Source organism: Pteropus vampyrus, unplaced genomic scaffold (genome assembly GCF_000151845.1).
Source record: "Pteropus vampyrus isolate Shadow unplaced genomic scaffold, Pvam_2.0 Scaffold13, whole genome shotgun sequence".
NCBI lineage: Eukaryota > Metazoa > Chordata > Mammalia > Chiroptera > Pteropodidae > Pteropus > Pteropus vampyrus.
In genome coordinates this window covers 382,322-396,066 of record NW_011888794.1, presented here as the reverse complement: position 1 = coordinate 396,066, position 13,745 = coordinate 382,322, and the positions used below count along the sequence as shown (strand labels likewise).

The window sequence follows — 13,745 nt, the reverse complement described above, 5'->3', positions numbered from 1 at the left end:
TTTAAGACTCTAACCTCCACTCCCCAAGTGTCTCTGGACTTGTGGTCCTGACATTTCTGAAACCATTCATCTTTAGAAGTCCTGCTTTTACATTAGATCAGAGTCACTTATGCTGACTTTTAGAAAAGAAGCAGCTCACTCTCAGAGAGGACTTGCACGGGCATAGATCTCGAAATTGACAGGGCCAGGGAAAGTGACAGAAAAAAGTGACAGGCCTAGGGCCAGACTGCACTAGTTCAAATGTTAAGACATTTTAATTCTAGATTGCTGATTTTGTAAACACCACATTTTTAAATCCATTCATAAAATATTTTTATGCAACCTATATGTGCAAAGCCTTGAACGAAAAAGAACAGAAAACAGATCGTTTACTATGCAATAATGCTGGATATTTCCCAACCAGCTGCAGGAAACTTCCTGAGGACATAATGTAGGATTTTACTATATTCGTTCTACCTGACAATCTGCAATTACATGAGCACTATTATTGCATTACTATATAGAGTGTGGTACTGGTCAACACATTAAAATAAATTAAAAACCTGAAACCAGATAATTCATCTACAAATTGATAAACATATTTCTAAAAACTTAGAAATCTTGGAAACTTTTCTTTCTAAAATGTTGTTATTAAACATGATATTTGTTTTCCTTTAATCGAGTCTGCATCTTCTAAGATTACTAATTAATAAATAGCCAAGGAGTTACTTTCTTTGCCTCCTTTTCTTCTACTTAATTTGTTTAAATGATACCAAAGGCAACATCACTTTGAAATTTATGATTTATATGAAAAGACCTGAAATCATGGAAATAATTGCCAATAATGAAAACATTAACATGACCAGGAATTTTGGAAAATCTTTAAACACAGCAAATTTTGCGAAGCAAGGTTATGGAGCAACAATACCAATGACATTTGATGCAAATTTGTAAAGATATGCCAGAGGTTCTTTTTGCTATATGCAAATTAAAAAGAATAGAAAGAATGGTGATGAGAATGGTAATGATTCATACTTATTATGGGCCAGGCGAACTTCTCTTTACATGTGTTTTAATTCATAAGAAAGATCAGGTATTACTTATTACACTGTTCATGAAATAGAAAGAGAAAAATGTTAACTTGTCCAAGACAACACTGCTTTTAACTGCCACACTTCTATAAAAATAATCGAACACAAAGATACATTAATATACACAAGAATATTTTTCCTGTTGTCTTTTTACATGTATTCATTAGTAAATCATAAATACATGCATAAAAATGTACAAATTAAGTGAACGGCTCTATGAATTATCAAAAAATTAATAACCTTATATAATCCCCACCTAGAACTAAAAATTAGACACTACCAGCATTCCATCTCCAGCACATCCCTAACTCTAGGAAGTAATCTCTATTCTGACTTGTAATAGCATATATTATCACATGATTTTGTATTTTATTTAAATGAAATCATGTCATATGATTTCACTTAACTTTATTGTTTTTGAGGTCATCAGTTTTGTTTCATGTAGCAAGAGTCCATGGATATGTGTATGTGCTTTTGAGTTTCCTATTCTGATTCATTGTTTTGCAAACCTGTCTTTTAATTAACATTATACAATTTAAGTTACAATAATTTTTTAAAAAGTTGATCTTCTCAAGATTGTCATGGCTTTTTCTAGCATTTCAATAGATATATTAGAATCGCTTTTTGAATTTACACCCATGCACCTACAAAAATTGCTGAGATTATATTTTCCCAGGGAATTCGCTGAATATATAAATTACTTTAAGAAAAATTAACATTTTAAATATTGTATCTTTCAATCATAAACATGGTCTACCCTTCCTGTTATTTATATCTCTGTAATTTCTCTCAATAATGTTTATACAATTCTGTATAGAGATCTTGCATACATTTATTTCTAGGTGTTTTGTTTTTGTTACTAAGGTAAATAATATATATTTATAAAATTTGTTTTTCGACTCTGTTGAATATCTGTAAATAAAGCTGATTTTTAGATTAACCTTATATCCAATAAGCTTGCTAAATCACTTTTAATTTTAATAGTTTACTTATAGTTTATTTTAATAGTTTAACATTTTATTATACATATTTGCAATATTATTGGCAAATAGTAAGAGCCTTATTTTTTCTCCACTCCTTACATTCTTAATTTCTTATCTTGCAGCTCTAAAGAACTCTAGAGCAGTGAGGAATAAGTGATGATAGTGGGCACCCTTATATTTGTGATCTATTTGGTATTTCATCACCTAATATGTCTCTGCAGGTTTTTTAAAATGCTCAAAATTTAGTTTAAAAAGTTATTCTCTATTTCTAGTGTGCTAAGAGGACATTGTTGGTGGTAGTATTGCTTGTTTGGTTTGGTTTTTCATTATGAAAATGCATTTATTGTTTTTTTGTGTGTTATCAAATGCTTTTTCTGAATCTACTGAAATTTACTTTTCTCATCTTGTCACAAAAATGAGAGTTTTTCCTTTGTTCTGTTAATGTTGTAAATCAATTAATTGATTTCTTAATGTTAATTCAATCTTGCATTCATGAATTAGACCCAGTTTGGTGATGATATATTATTTTATGCATTGCTGGCCTTGGTGTGCTAATCTTTTGTTTAGGATTTTTGCATCTGTTTATGAAATATTTTAGGCTACAGTTTCCCTTTCTTGTAACATCCTTGTGAGGTTTCTGTGTAAGGTTATGTGGTTTCAAGACAAATTGTTAAAAAAAAATTTTCTACCATCTGAAATAACTCATGGATATATTAATGTTATTTCTCTCTTAAATATTTGGAAGAATTCACTAATGAAGCCGTCTGGGCTGGTACTTTATTCAATTTATATAATAGATCAATGGCAACAATTTTCTTCTTGCTTTCTAGTTTGCTCTTAAACCTCGAGAATTACGACATTCCAACATGGAATTCCCAGAGTTCCTTGTTTTCTGGAACTCTTTCTGAATCTTTAGCTACCATGGTAACAGTAGCAAAAAAGCAGAAACACTAGTATAAAGAAGAAACTGGTGCATAATCACATGAAGTACTTTCTCAATACAAATACAGATGAAGACGATTGAGTGGATATTTCACTCTCATCAAGTTAAAAACAAAAAATCAGCCTTTTTTTTCAGTTGGAATCGCCATCTTCCAGTAATTAGCCTAAATGACCAACACAACGGGAAAGAGGAGAGGCACCTGTTATATGTTCTCTAGGCCTTTTAGAAAGCATGGAGCTGTTCTTTTGGCTACATACATGCAAACCTATAAGAAAGGTGATATAGTAGCCATCAAGGGAGTGAGCACTGTTCAAAAAGGAATGCCCCGCAAAAACTACCATAGCAAAACTGGAAGAGTTTACAATGTTACTACCCAGCATGCAGTTGGCATTGTTGTAAACAAACAAGTTAAGGGCAAGATTCTTGCCAAGAGAATTAATGTACGCATTGAGCATATTAAGCACTCTAAGAGCCAAGATCGCTTCCTGAAACGTATGAAGGAAAATGATGGAAAAAAGAAGGAAGCCAAAGCGAAAGGTATCTGGGTTCAGCTGAAGCGCCAGCCTGCTCCACCCAGCTCCACCCAGAGTAGCTCACTGTGTGAGAACAAATGGGAAGGAGCCTGAGCTGCTGGAGCCCATTTCCTATGAATTCATGGCATGATAGATTTAAAAAAATAAAAGACTTCTAATTTAGTAAGTGTCCCTTCCTCCAAAGAAATATTTAAAGAAAAAAAAAATCAAAAACTTTCACATGGGTTTTCTTAATTTTACATTAGCTCTCATTCCATGCTATTAATATTTGTTTTTACTGTTTTATTAAGTTTAATAGAGGATTATGAATGTGTGAGAAAAATTCTTTTTTCAACCCTGTTAAACATAGAATGTAAGCAGCTGCTAAGAAATCTGGTTTGATTAATAAATTGGCAAATCTTTTCTCAGGTGTGAGTAGTGTGGGCTCATACATGTTATTATATATTCAATTTTCAAGTTTATACCTTAAACCAATTATAAGTTAATAATTATAAATTATTAAAACATTGCGACATATATGTGACATAAAATATTTTAATATCTCACCAAAAGTTTACATTTAAAAATATAAAAATAACTAATCTTTTGTTTTATATTCTAGCAGTGGACATATGTTGGGTAATATAAAATTTATCTTACAGGATTACTGGAATTAAAATGTCACCAGTGCTATTTCCTTGGTATGCCATACAAATTTACCTAATGATGATTATTCATCAGTAATCACAAAATCATTTAATATTTTCACCCTTGATTGTACAATGTTTACTACTACTTGTTAATTCCTAGGATATAATAATTAGAAGTTATGTTGTTAATAACAAAAAAATTAATGTTTTAAATAAATTTTAATAATTCAGATGGAAGCTATAGCTAAATATATATTCATTTAATAATGGAGAAAAGCTTCAAATATAACCATACTTTTAAAATTTTATTTTTTCTTAAAACACATACTAAAAAAAAAAACAGCCAGACACTATCTATAGCACCCATTATATCATTAGTGTCAACACTGTATGACATCACTATTGAAGACATAATATGTTGCCTAGTTGTTAGTATTAAGAGAAATCAGGCTTGCAGGGAATTCAGAGACCATAGAAATGTAAGTGTGATTGTCTGTTTAAATATTTGATATCACTCTAAGTATCGAATTAAATATGGAAAAAACTATAGTGTATAACTTCTTTATATAAAAAAAAATGTTTTCCTAGTTCTTACAAAGCCAGAAATATATTTTAAATACCTGGTATTTTTCCACATCAATAACAAGCCTTTTAATTTTAAATAATGACTATATTAGTGGAAGACTAATAGGTTAGTAGAAGTAGTTTAGCTTAGTTTAACACTACCAGCAAATTCAATGCATTAACCTTGATTAATATTGAATATATAATCTAGAATTATTTTGTAATTTATATGTGTTGAGATTTATTTAAACTTATTCAGTTTATTATATCAATCTAAAAGTTAATTTACTGACTTCTGTTCATATTTTCACCATTTTCTCCTGCAGTGTGGCTGACTCAGCCTTGTTTAGAACCCTGCTGTAGAACTCCTTGTACAAGTCAACTCAACAGCCAAGTCTATATGAACAAATTCCCAACAAATTTAGTAACTTTTTGTTGCAAATATCATTAGCTCACCTTTGGTCGAACCCAGAACACTTGGAGTTTATATATTTTTCTCAGGTAAAACACTAGGAAACAATGGTGATCTCTGAATCAAAGTGGATTAATAGAGGAAGGATAGTACGCTTGCTTTCCTCTTTTTTCTCTTGCACCCAAAATCAAAATAAGTTCAAATGTGAATCTCGTGAGGTGGAAAAAAAATTTCAGAGAGACAATAAGATGTCCAGGGATGAGAACAAGGCTCTTAGAAGAGAAAACAAGTCCCTCTGGGGAGAAAACAAAGCTCTTCGTGGAGAAAACAAAGCTTTTCGAATGGACAACCAGTTCATCCGGGAGGAGAATCAGACCCGGAGACAGCAAAACCAGGTGCTGTGGAAGTTTAATAGTGTGATTTTTGAGAGTCAAAAAACACCTGGGGAAAGAATCAATGCCTTGAACACAGAAAGAAAGTCTTATTGGCAACAGAATCGAGCCCTGGAAGCTCAGATCAAGGCTCTCGGGGAACAGGAGAAAGCTTTCCAGAATGAGGCAAAAGCTCTCCAAGAAGAAATAAGGTCTCTTCATGAGGAGATCAAGGCCCTACAACATCAGGAGCGAGCAATCAAGATGGAGGAACAGGCCCTGATGAAAGAAGGAATAGCACTAGAGTTGGAAGAACGGGCACTGTGGAAGGAAGAACAGGCCCTCCGTGAGGAGAACAAGGCTCTTAGAGAAGAAAACAGTGCTCTTCAAGAGGAGGAAAAAGCCCTTCTGGAAGAGGCAAAGGTTCTTGAGGAGTGGAATGAGATTCTTCAGGGAAAAGATAACAAGCATGCTTGCTGAAAAAATGCACAATAATAAAATAGAGCAGGAGAAATGTGACTTGAAGATGTAATCAGCAAACCATGAAGATGACTAACATTACAGAAAAAAGAAAAATTCAAACTTTTGAAGGTGAAATACTATTGTTGGGGTTGGAGTCAAAAGCCTGGAAATAGTACTCAGTATCTGGTCCTGGAAACTAAATAAAGTCCTAAAATTAAAAAAAAAAAAAAAAAAGTTCTTTAGGTTTACTTAAATTTTATATTTCTATTGGTGATGAATATTTTAGAATGAGAAGTATGTATTGCTTAAAATGTGACACTGAACGAACTAACTGGGTTTGCCCTTGACATTCAGAGACAGTGGATAAATATTGCTTAAAAAGTAATATTTATCATTTCATATCATCACAGAGAAAATATTTATCTTAAAACTTACTCTTAGAATTATGAACAATATAGTGAAATAAAAAGTTTTACATAATTAGTTCATACGTATTATGAAAAAAGAAGTTAAAGAATATTTCTTCTGCCTTCTGCTTCTCCAATGATCCTGTTGAGGAGGCCAATAAAATAGTTTAAAACCTATATGATAGTACAAAGATGATTAATGATGTGGAAGCAGCCTGTGGCAGGGGATGGCCAACCTCAAAAGATGTGGAAGCAGCCTGTGGGCAGGGGATGGCCAACTTCATGTTCTAGGAATTTATGGGTATGCCTTTCTATTGCCTACACATCCCTTTTGATATTTTATTGTTCACAGAGAAGGTCCTTGCCTTGGAAATTCCCTGCTGTCTTGTTTAGGAGAAATGAACGATTTTACTCCTTGGTGATGAGGTCAGGGAAAGCAGTGCCCTTGGGGTGAGTGTGGTCATCAGAGCCCCCTTTCAGTGAGAAAGCTGTCATAATTGCATCGTGGTTAAAGCAGCAGCAACCTGGGTTAGACTGAAGGACTAGAACATACCGATCATGATTTCAATCTCTCCTCTTTGAATTCAAATGCTAAGCTGAGGACTGGCACTGCTACAAAGAAATCTTGATTTTTATAGCACATTCTACAAGTGAGAAATTACATAATTAAAAAATAGATTAAAACAATTTATGTTGATATCACTCATCATAATGTCTATGATGTTTCACCACCACAGACTAATCAAAAGTTTCTACGAAAATTTCCAGTTAACAACATATTTATGAAATACTATATTGAAAACTATATTTCCTATATAATAAAGCTGGATATATTCAAGTACACATTAAAAAATTTTTACATGTGTTGTTGGATATCAATTTTATGCATTAAAAGGTAAAACGGTTTTTGAATGAAAAAAAAGAAAGGAGCACTTTGATGCTCAGAGTGCAAGAACTTTAGTGTAAATGAACTTTGTTCCCTTGTGTCCATTTCTAGATCTTTCTTTATGGTTTCCAGAAAGAGCAGTCACCTGAAGGACATCTGAACACCTCATGCTCCTAATAGGACTGCCCATCCTCCTGGCCAGCAAACAATTTCTAACTACAGGAGAGAACAGTTGCATGGATGTTCCAAATATCTTCTTAGTGATGAGAGGCTATCTTTAAGAGACCGTCAGGTCTAAACCCATGTGCTAAGCTCCATTTATTGTCAGAAGTCTCAGGCTCCCAGGATCACCTTTCTCTTTGATTTACACTCCATTATGTTCATTATATCTTCCGATATGTAGAGATTCTCTATTACTTCCTACTCTACCGAAACATTTTATTAAACTTCCTATATTGTTCATCTCTTTTCTGAAAGTTTTGTCTTCTTAACCTGGGTAGACCTCAGTGAAACTGTCCTCTTAGTATGTCCTCCAGGTGAAGACTTAGGCACAAGCAAAGATGGAGCTACTGCACGTTTCCTCACTTCTCAGTGCATTTCCTAAACGTTTTCTTCCTGTGACAGGTTTAGTTTCAATGAAGCACATATATGAAATATTTCTTTCTATCCTATGTGGTACTTCTTATTCAGACTTCTCATTCAGACCTTGAAAACTTGGAATTGGGCTCACAGTACTCCTCTCCACCCCTCCTGCTTTTACTCTTGTGTATGATTTCAAAATGCACAGAGATGATTACTCTAAAAATGTGCCACTAATCTTCTTGGATCCTCTTATCTCCAAAAATAATTTCCTCCATATCCATTCCCACTGTCATACCTTAAAACGTTTATGATTGGTAAGTATGATGATTCAGAAATCTGAACTGTCCACTTTCTAAATATGCTTCCTACGTGTCTATCTTATTTTCCTATTTACGCAGCTCCTGTAGAAATCCAACTCATCAGCTGCTTCAGCATCATTATGTCAGCACTGTCACTGCCCCCTCCCCCATATTCTTGCTTCTCTTGCTATTCAGCTTACATTCTGGTTCAATATTATACCCTTGAAAATGCTCTTTACTTTTAAACTCACTCTCAGTGCACTGACCTGAAAAATTCTGAACCCTGATTCCCTGTAACTATGTGCTTTTTTCTTATCTGTATCTTGTCTATTTCCTTGCTTATTTACTTGTGTTCAGAGTAACTAAATATAGCCAGAGGTAATGCTATTATTGATACAGGGATAACACTACATATACTAAGAGTATGTAAACATTTACATATATTAACTCACTTCATCTTTACAAACAACCTAAATACTGTAAGTATCCCCATTTTACAGATGAAGGAACAGAAGCACAAGAAAATTTGACTCTTTCCACATCACATGTATGATTTATTTTAAAAATGGGATTCGAACTCGTAATCTGACTCCAGACTGTCCCCTCAGCCTCGACAGTGTCTTGCCTCTACATAAAATATAGGATTTTAACACTATAAAATCACCCAAGATGCAAATGAAGACTCAATGTTACCCAGCAATCCTACATTTTCTCTGCTTTCTAATGTAACTAAATTTTAACCTCTCCTGTTTCCACTATCTAAATAACTCAAATCTTTCATTACCAAATGACAAACTTGCTTCGTGGATTCCTGAAAAAATATATATCAAGAACTCTGACATCGTTCTTCCGCGAATACAATTGTACCTACTCTATGTGTATACATGGTAACTATTTTCATTCCTGTTAAAAGGAAAAATAGATTTATCAAAAGTTAATCCCTCCATATCTGCTCAGAATTTCATCCTGTTTTTTCCTTTCAATGAATGTATTCTTGTCCGCATTCTCTAACAGTTAACACTCTCAGAAACCATTGCCAGTGTTTTGAATTTTAGTCATTCTAGTGGATGTGAAGCAGTAGTTCACTGTGGATTTAATTTATATTTCCCTGATGGTTAATGACATTGGGCATATTTTCATATGCATAGCAGCCATCAGCATAGCTCTCTTAGTATTTTTCAATTTTCTGTTACAATTTACCTTGTTGGTTTGTCTTCTTTTTATTAAAATTTAAAAGTTCTTTATATACTTGGGACATGGGCCCTCTTACAGTTATGTGTGTTGAAAATATTTTCTTCAATTTGTAGCTTGCTTTTTCATTTTTCAACAATGAAATGTGAAGAGTAAAAAGTTTGAATGTAAAGTCCAATTTATTCATTTTTTTCATTTAATGATATATTAAATTTACATCTAGTGTCATATTAGCAGTTGTGTTCTTAGTTCAAACGATATATTTTTGTCCAGGTATATGGAGTCATGCTAACGGTATTCAACCAGACTCGGATATCAAGTGTTTGCTTATATATGTATGAACTGTGACCAAAAATAAGTACTTATCTTTACTGAGCTGCAGTTTTATCAACATTAAGGTAGGCATATTAATACCTAACATCTATTGAGATAGACTTATACAAAGAGTTTTGCAAATATTTTATTTAATCCTTAAATTATATCCCATAATTAGGTACAATTACTATTCACACTTTTCCAGAATGCAATTGAGACTTTGGAGTGGATAAATAACTTGCCCAAATATAACAGCAAATGGCTACAAAGTAGCAAAGGAGATAGTTAAATTCAGGGATTAATAGTCCTGGTTAACTTACAGAAATTTCTTAGAGTTACTATAATGTGTGAAAGTGTTTTGAACTTGATAATTTTTTTTTATTTTTCTCACTTGTTTGGTAACTATGCTTTAAAATTCATCATATTTTAATACCATTTCAATTAAGTTTTTTTCAAGTTGATCCAGCACTTTTCTTCTCTTTTCACTTGATATAACTTCTCAATGTGTAACAGTGAATCCTTCACACAGGAAGCCAAACAAATACGCTCAGTTATTTTAAGATACAACTTTTTAATTGGGAATGTTGACTCTTCTATTTTTGTCCTGGAAATTATTAGCAATTCTTTAATATTTTAATGTTACTTTTCAAAAGTTAAAATTATAAAACTATTGTTTGTTAATGATTTGATGAGTCCTCAATTGTTGGGTCACTGACCCACTAACCATAATTTCCTTACTAATACAATGTTATTTGCCTTTAGGGAATATTATGGTCTATGTACATATTATCTCATATACAAAGTATTAATAAAAAGACATGGGTTTTTGTAAGGGAAAAATATCCAGTAAACATTATTTTATAAAAAGCAAATCCTGGAAAAATTCCAAGTAGTCCATTAGAACTGATTAATATTGTGCCATTTGAAGGGGATGGTAAGCTCTCTGGTTCATTGTAGCTCCAATAATACACCTTATGCAGTCCTTGCCCACATTACCATAGGTAATTTTTATTATCAATCCCTGTAGGTCTTTTCATTGCCAGAAGAGACATGAGCATGCTATATGTATAGCTATATTATTCAAAGAAAGTGAGACAAGATATTCAAAGACTCAAGAGTGCTGGAGCCCACTTGCAGAGCCTGTTCACAATTGGCTCAAAGAGATGATTGCACACATTGTTTCCCCGCCCTGAATTCATGACATCACATTGGAATCTTGAACTTTGTATACTCAAATTAGGATTTTTTTTTAATATAGAGATAGTTATTGAACATTTACCAATCCAACATAAATAGAAGTACTTGAAATTGCTTAAGGAAAAAAAAATGAAAAGTAGACATTTTATAATCCTTGAATATGTGTGCATTTTAAATAAGTTAAAAAAACATTGTCCAATTAATTTCAGATATTCATAGCATCAGTTATTTATCTTTCAAAGAAATCTCACATTAATGATCTAGTTTGTTGACCAAAATTTACATTTTAAAAAGAAAAAAAATTAAAACAATGAAGCAAGACATTTTTCTCTAAAACACTATTATTATTTTTATTAATATGTTTTAAATATTTATATAACTACTTAAGAATCATGTATTAATTTTACTATCCTTAAAAATAGAATTCATATATAATTCTGTACATGGGGAATGAAAACTATGAAAGCAACAGTAAAATTACATAAATTCAAGAAGAATTGGAGAATAGATCACCAGTTATTTTATGTTCAGGATATTATACCTTATGTTCAGGGACTGTAATAGGCCAGAAAGCAATCCTGAGAAAATGGCTCATTAAAGTTCTCCAAAGGGAAATCATTGTATAGTTAGGGATGCTAGAAAGATATTAGAGCCATTTGAAATTATAGATTTTGCACTGAAAGAGTTGTGATAAGCTAAATTAAATTCAGAGTGAAAGCCAAAAAGACATACAATTGGATCAACAAAGGAGAAAGTGTCCGTAGTTGTTTATTTTGTTAAATAAAAAACAAAAACAGAAACAAATAATCACGATTCATATAATTTTGATATTCATATTATTTCTGAAGAAACTAACGAAAAAGATAAGAGGTTTGTTAACAACATTAAAGTGGAATAGCTGGTATTATCTATGATTCAGCTCTAGCCTTTAATTTCAAAACTCTAAAATTCCTCAATATTGAGTTAGTTTGATTAGAATATAAAGCTGAGGTAAAATTTGAATCACTGCAACACATAATCATAATAAATGAGACCCAAAAAGACCTCTACGAACCTTTCCTATAAGTCCTAGGGATTCATTTTCCCAATTGTGATAGTTTGCAAAAACAGTTTTATTTTGTCCTTGCTCCTTATGTTGTCTCCAACTGTTCTTCCACACTGAATCTGGGCTAAAGCACCTGATTTGCTTTGGCTCAGAAGATGTGATCAGCTGACTCAAGCAAAAATCTTAAAAATACACTTGCCTATTCCTCTCTCACTGACCTCAGAGCATTCTTGGTCTAGTTTGCTTTTATGTGGGAGATGTGTTGAGTAGATTCAGTTTCCACCAGTCATCGCTAGCCATCTGACCACAGGCATTGGAAATCAGCCCAGCCTTAACCACAAGAACAACCTAGAAGAGCCAAGTCGAAATCACCAGCCCACAGTTCTGTGAGCCAAATACATGCTTATTAATTGTAGTCACTGATGTGGGGCTTGTTATACAACATGATAGAAGTAATAAAAAGAATAAACATCTAATAAATCAAAATTTTTGTCTTTTTCTCTATTATTATTTTAGGATATTTATTTGTTTGAAAATTCCAGGATTGAAAAAACAATTTCAAGGCATTTTCAATTAAACAATGACATTTTATTTTCTGTTGTATGCATTTATAATATTAATAAAGTTAATTTACGTATAGATATAAATTAATTACTTTAAATAAATACATTATATCAAATCAGTAGCAAAATATCATGGTTAACTGAGAACTTCAGTAATAATACTATCTAAAACATTATTAGTACTCTATTAAATTTAAAGGCAAGAATTAAAATAATCATGTTATTAGTAAATAATGAAATTTCAGAATAATATATATTACTTTAAACTAAAGATATATATTACTAATTGCTTACATATGGCAAGAAAGAAATGCAAGTAAAAACAAAGAAAAATACATCTAAATCATATTGCCCATCTGTATTCAACCTCAGAAAAATTCTGACAAATATAATCTGAAAGAGGATGTTCGAGCTTATTTAACAGAAATCATATAATGGAAGGATTCAGTATAATTTAGGAAAGTGGGTTCATCTAGACTAGCGTTATTTCTTTTTCTAGTAGAGATAGTCGATTATGAGTAGATCAGAGATAATTCATCCTTAGATGGCTTTGATGCTCTGCCATTCTCTCCTACAACAGCATTGAGTCATGTGTCCCACAGTTTCTGAGCCAATATTGATCAAAGTCAGCAGTTCATCGCTGGATAAATTTTGGAATTAAGATAAAGCCTCACAGATGTCAGAAATTAGAGCTAAACACATTCACTTTGTTTCCAAGTCCCCTGAACTGATAACATGTCCAAAAGTTGGTTTTCTAGGGATAAACTTCCATATAGCCTCCTTACAGTGCAGAATGTGAGTCCAGAATCCAGCCCAGGTTCATATAATAATTAAGAAGAGGTAAGTGTTGTTTAATATACTAAAAGATGAATTAGTCACTTAATAATCTTCACAATAGGTTATTATCTGAGATAAAGTTAAGTATATACTCCACTTACTATCACTACCACCAAAAAAACATATTTTTGTGTGGGTATATGTAACATCTATATGTCTATATCCAAACCCATATTCATTGGTTTCCTAGAGCTGTTATAAGAGAGTGTGATTGCTTAGGTGACTTAAATAACTAATATTTATTTCCACACAGTTCTGAAGGCTGGAAGTGTAAGATCAAAATGTTGGTGGGATTGGTTTCTTCTGAGGCCTCTCTCCTTGGCTTCTAGTTGGCCATCCTCTGTGTCTTCACGTGATCTTTCCTCTGTGTGTCTGTGTTCTAACCTCCTTTTCTTATCAGACACTAGGTGTATTGGATTATGGTTCACCTTTATGATTTCATTTTACCTTGATTAC

The 13,745-nt window shown here is 32.6% G+C and overlaps 1 protein-coding gene and 1 pseudogene across 2 annotated transcripts; both read left to right on the top strand.

Moving 5' to 3' along the window:
* Positions 1 to 3,124: 3,124 nt before the first annotated feature.
* On the top strand, positions 3,125 to 3,689 carry LOC111733102 (annotated as a pseudogene). Its single transcript, XR_002777831.1, has one exon. The product of XR_002777831.1 is annotated as a 60S ribosomal protein L21 pseudogene (transcript).
* Positions 3,690 to 5,241: 1,552 nt separating this feature from the next.
* LOC105306199 (coiled-coil domain-containing protein 70-like) lies at positions 5,242 to 6,037 on the top strand. The gene is given in 2 exon segments (XM_011381113.1): positions 5,242 to 5,961; positions 5,963 to 6,037. Coding segments are annotated over 2 exon segments (795 nt in total).
* Positions 6,038 to 13,745: the final 7,708 nt, after the last annotated feature.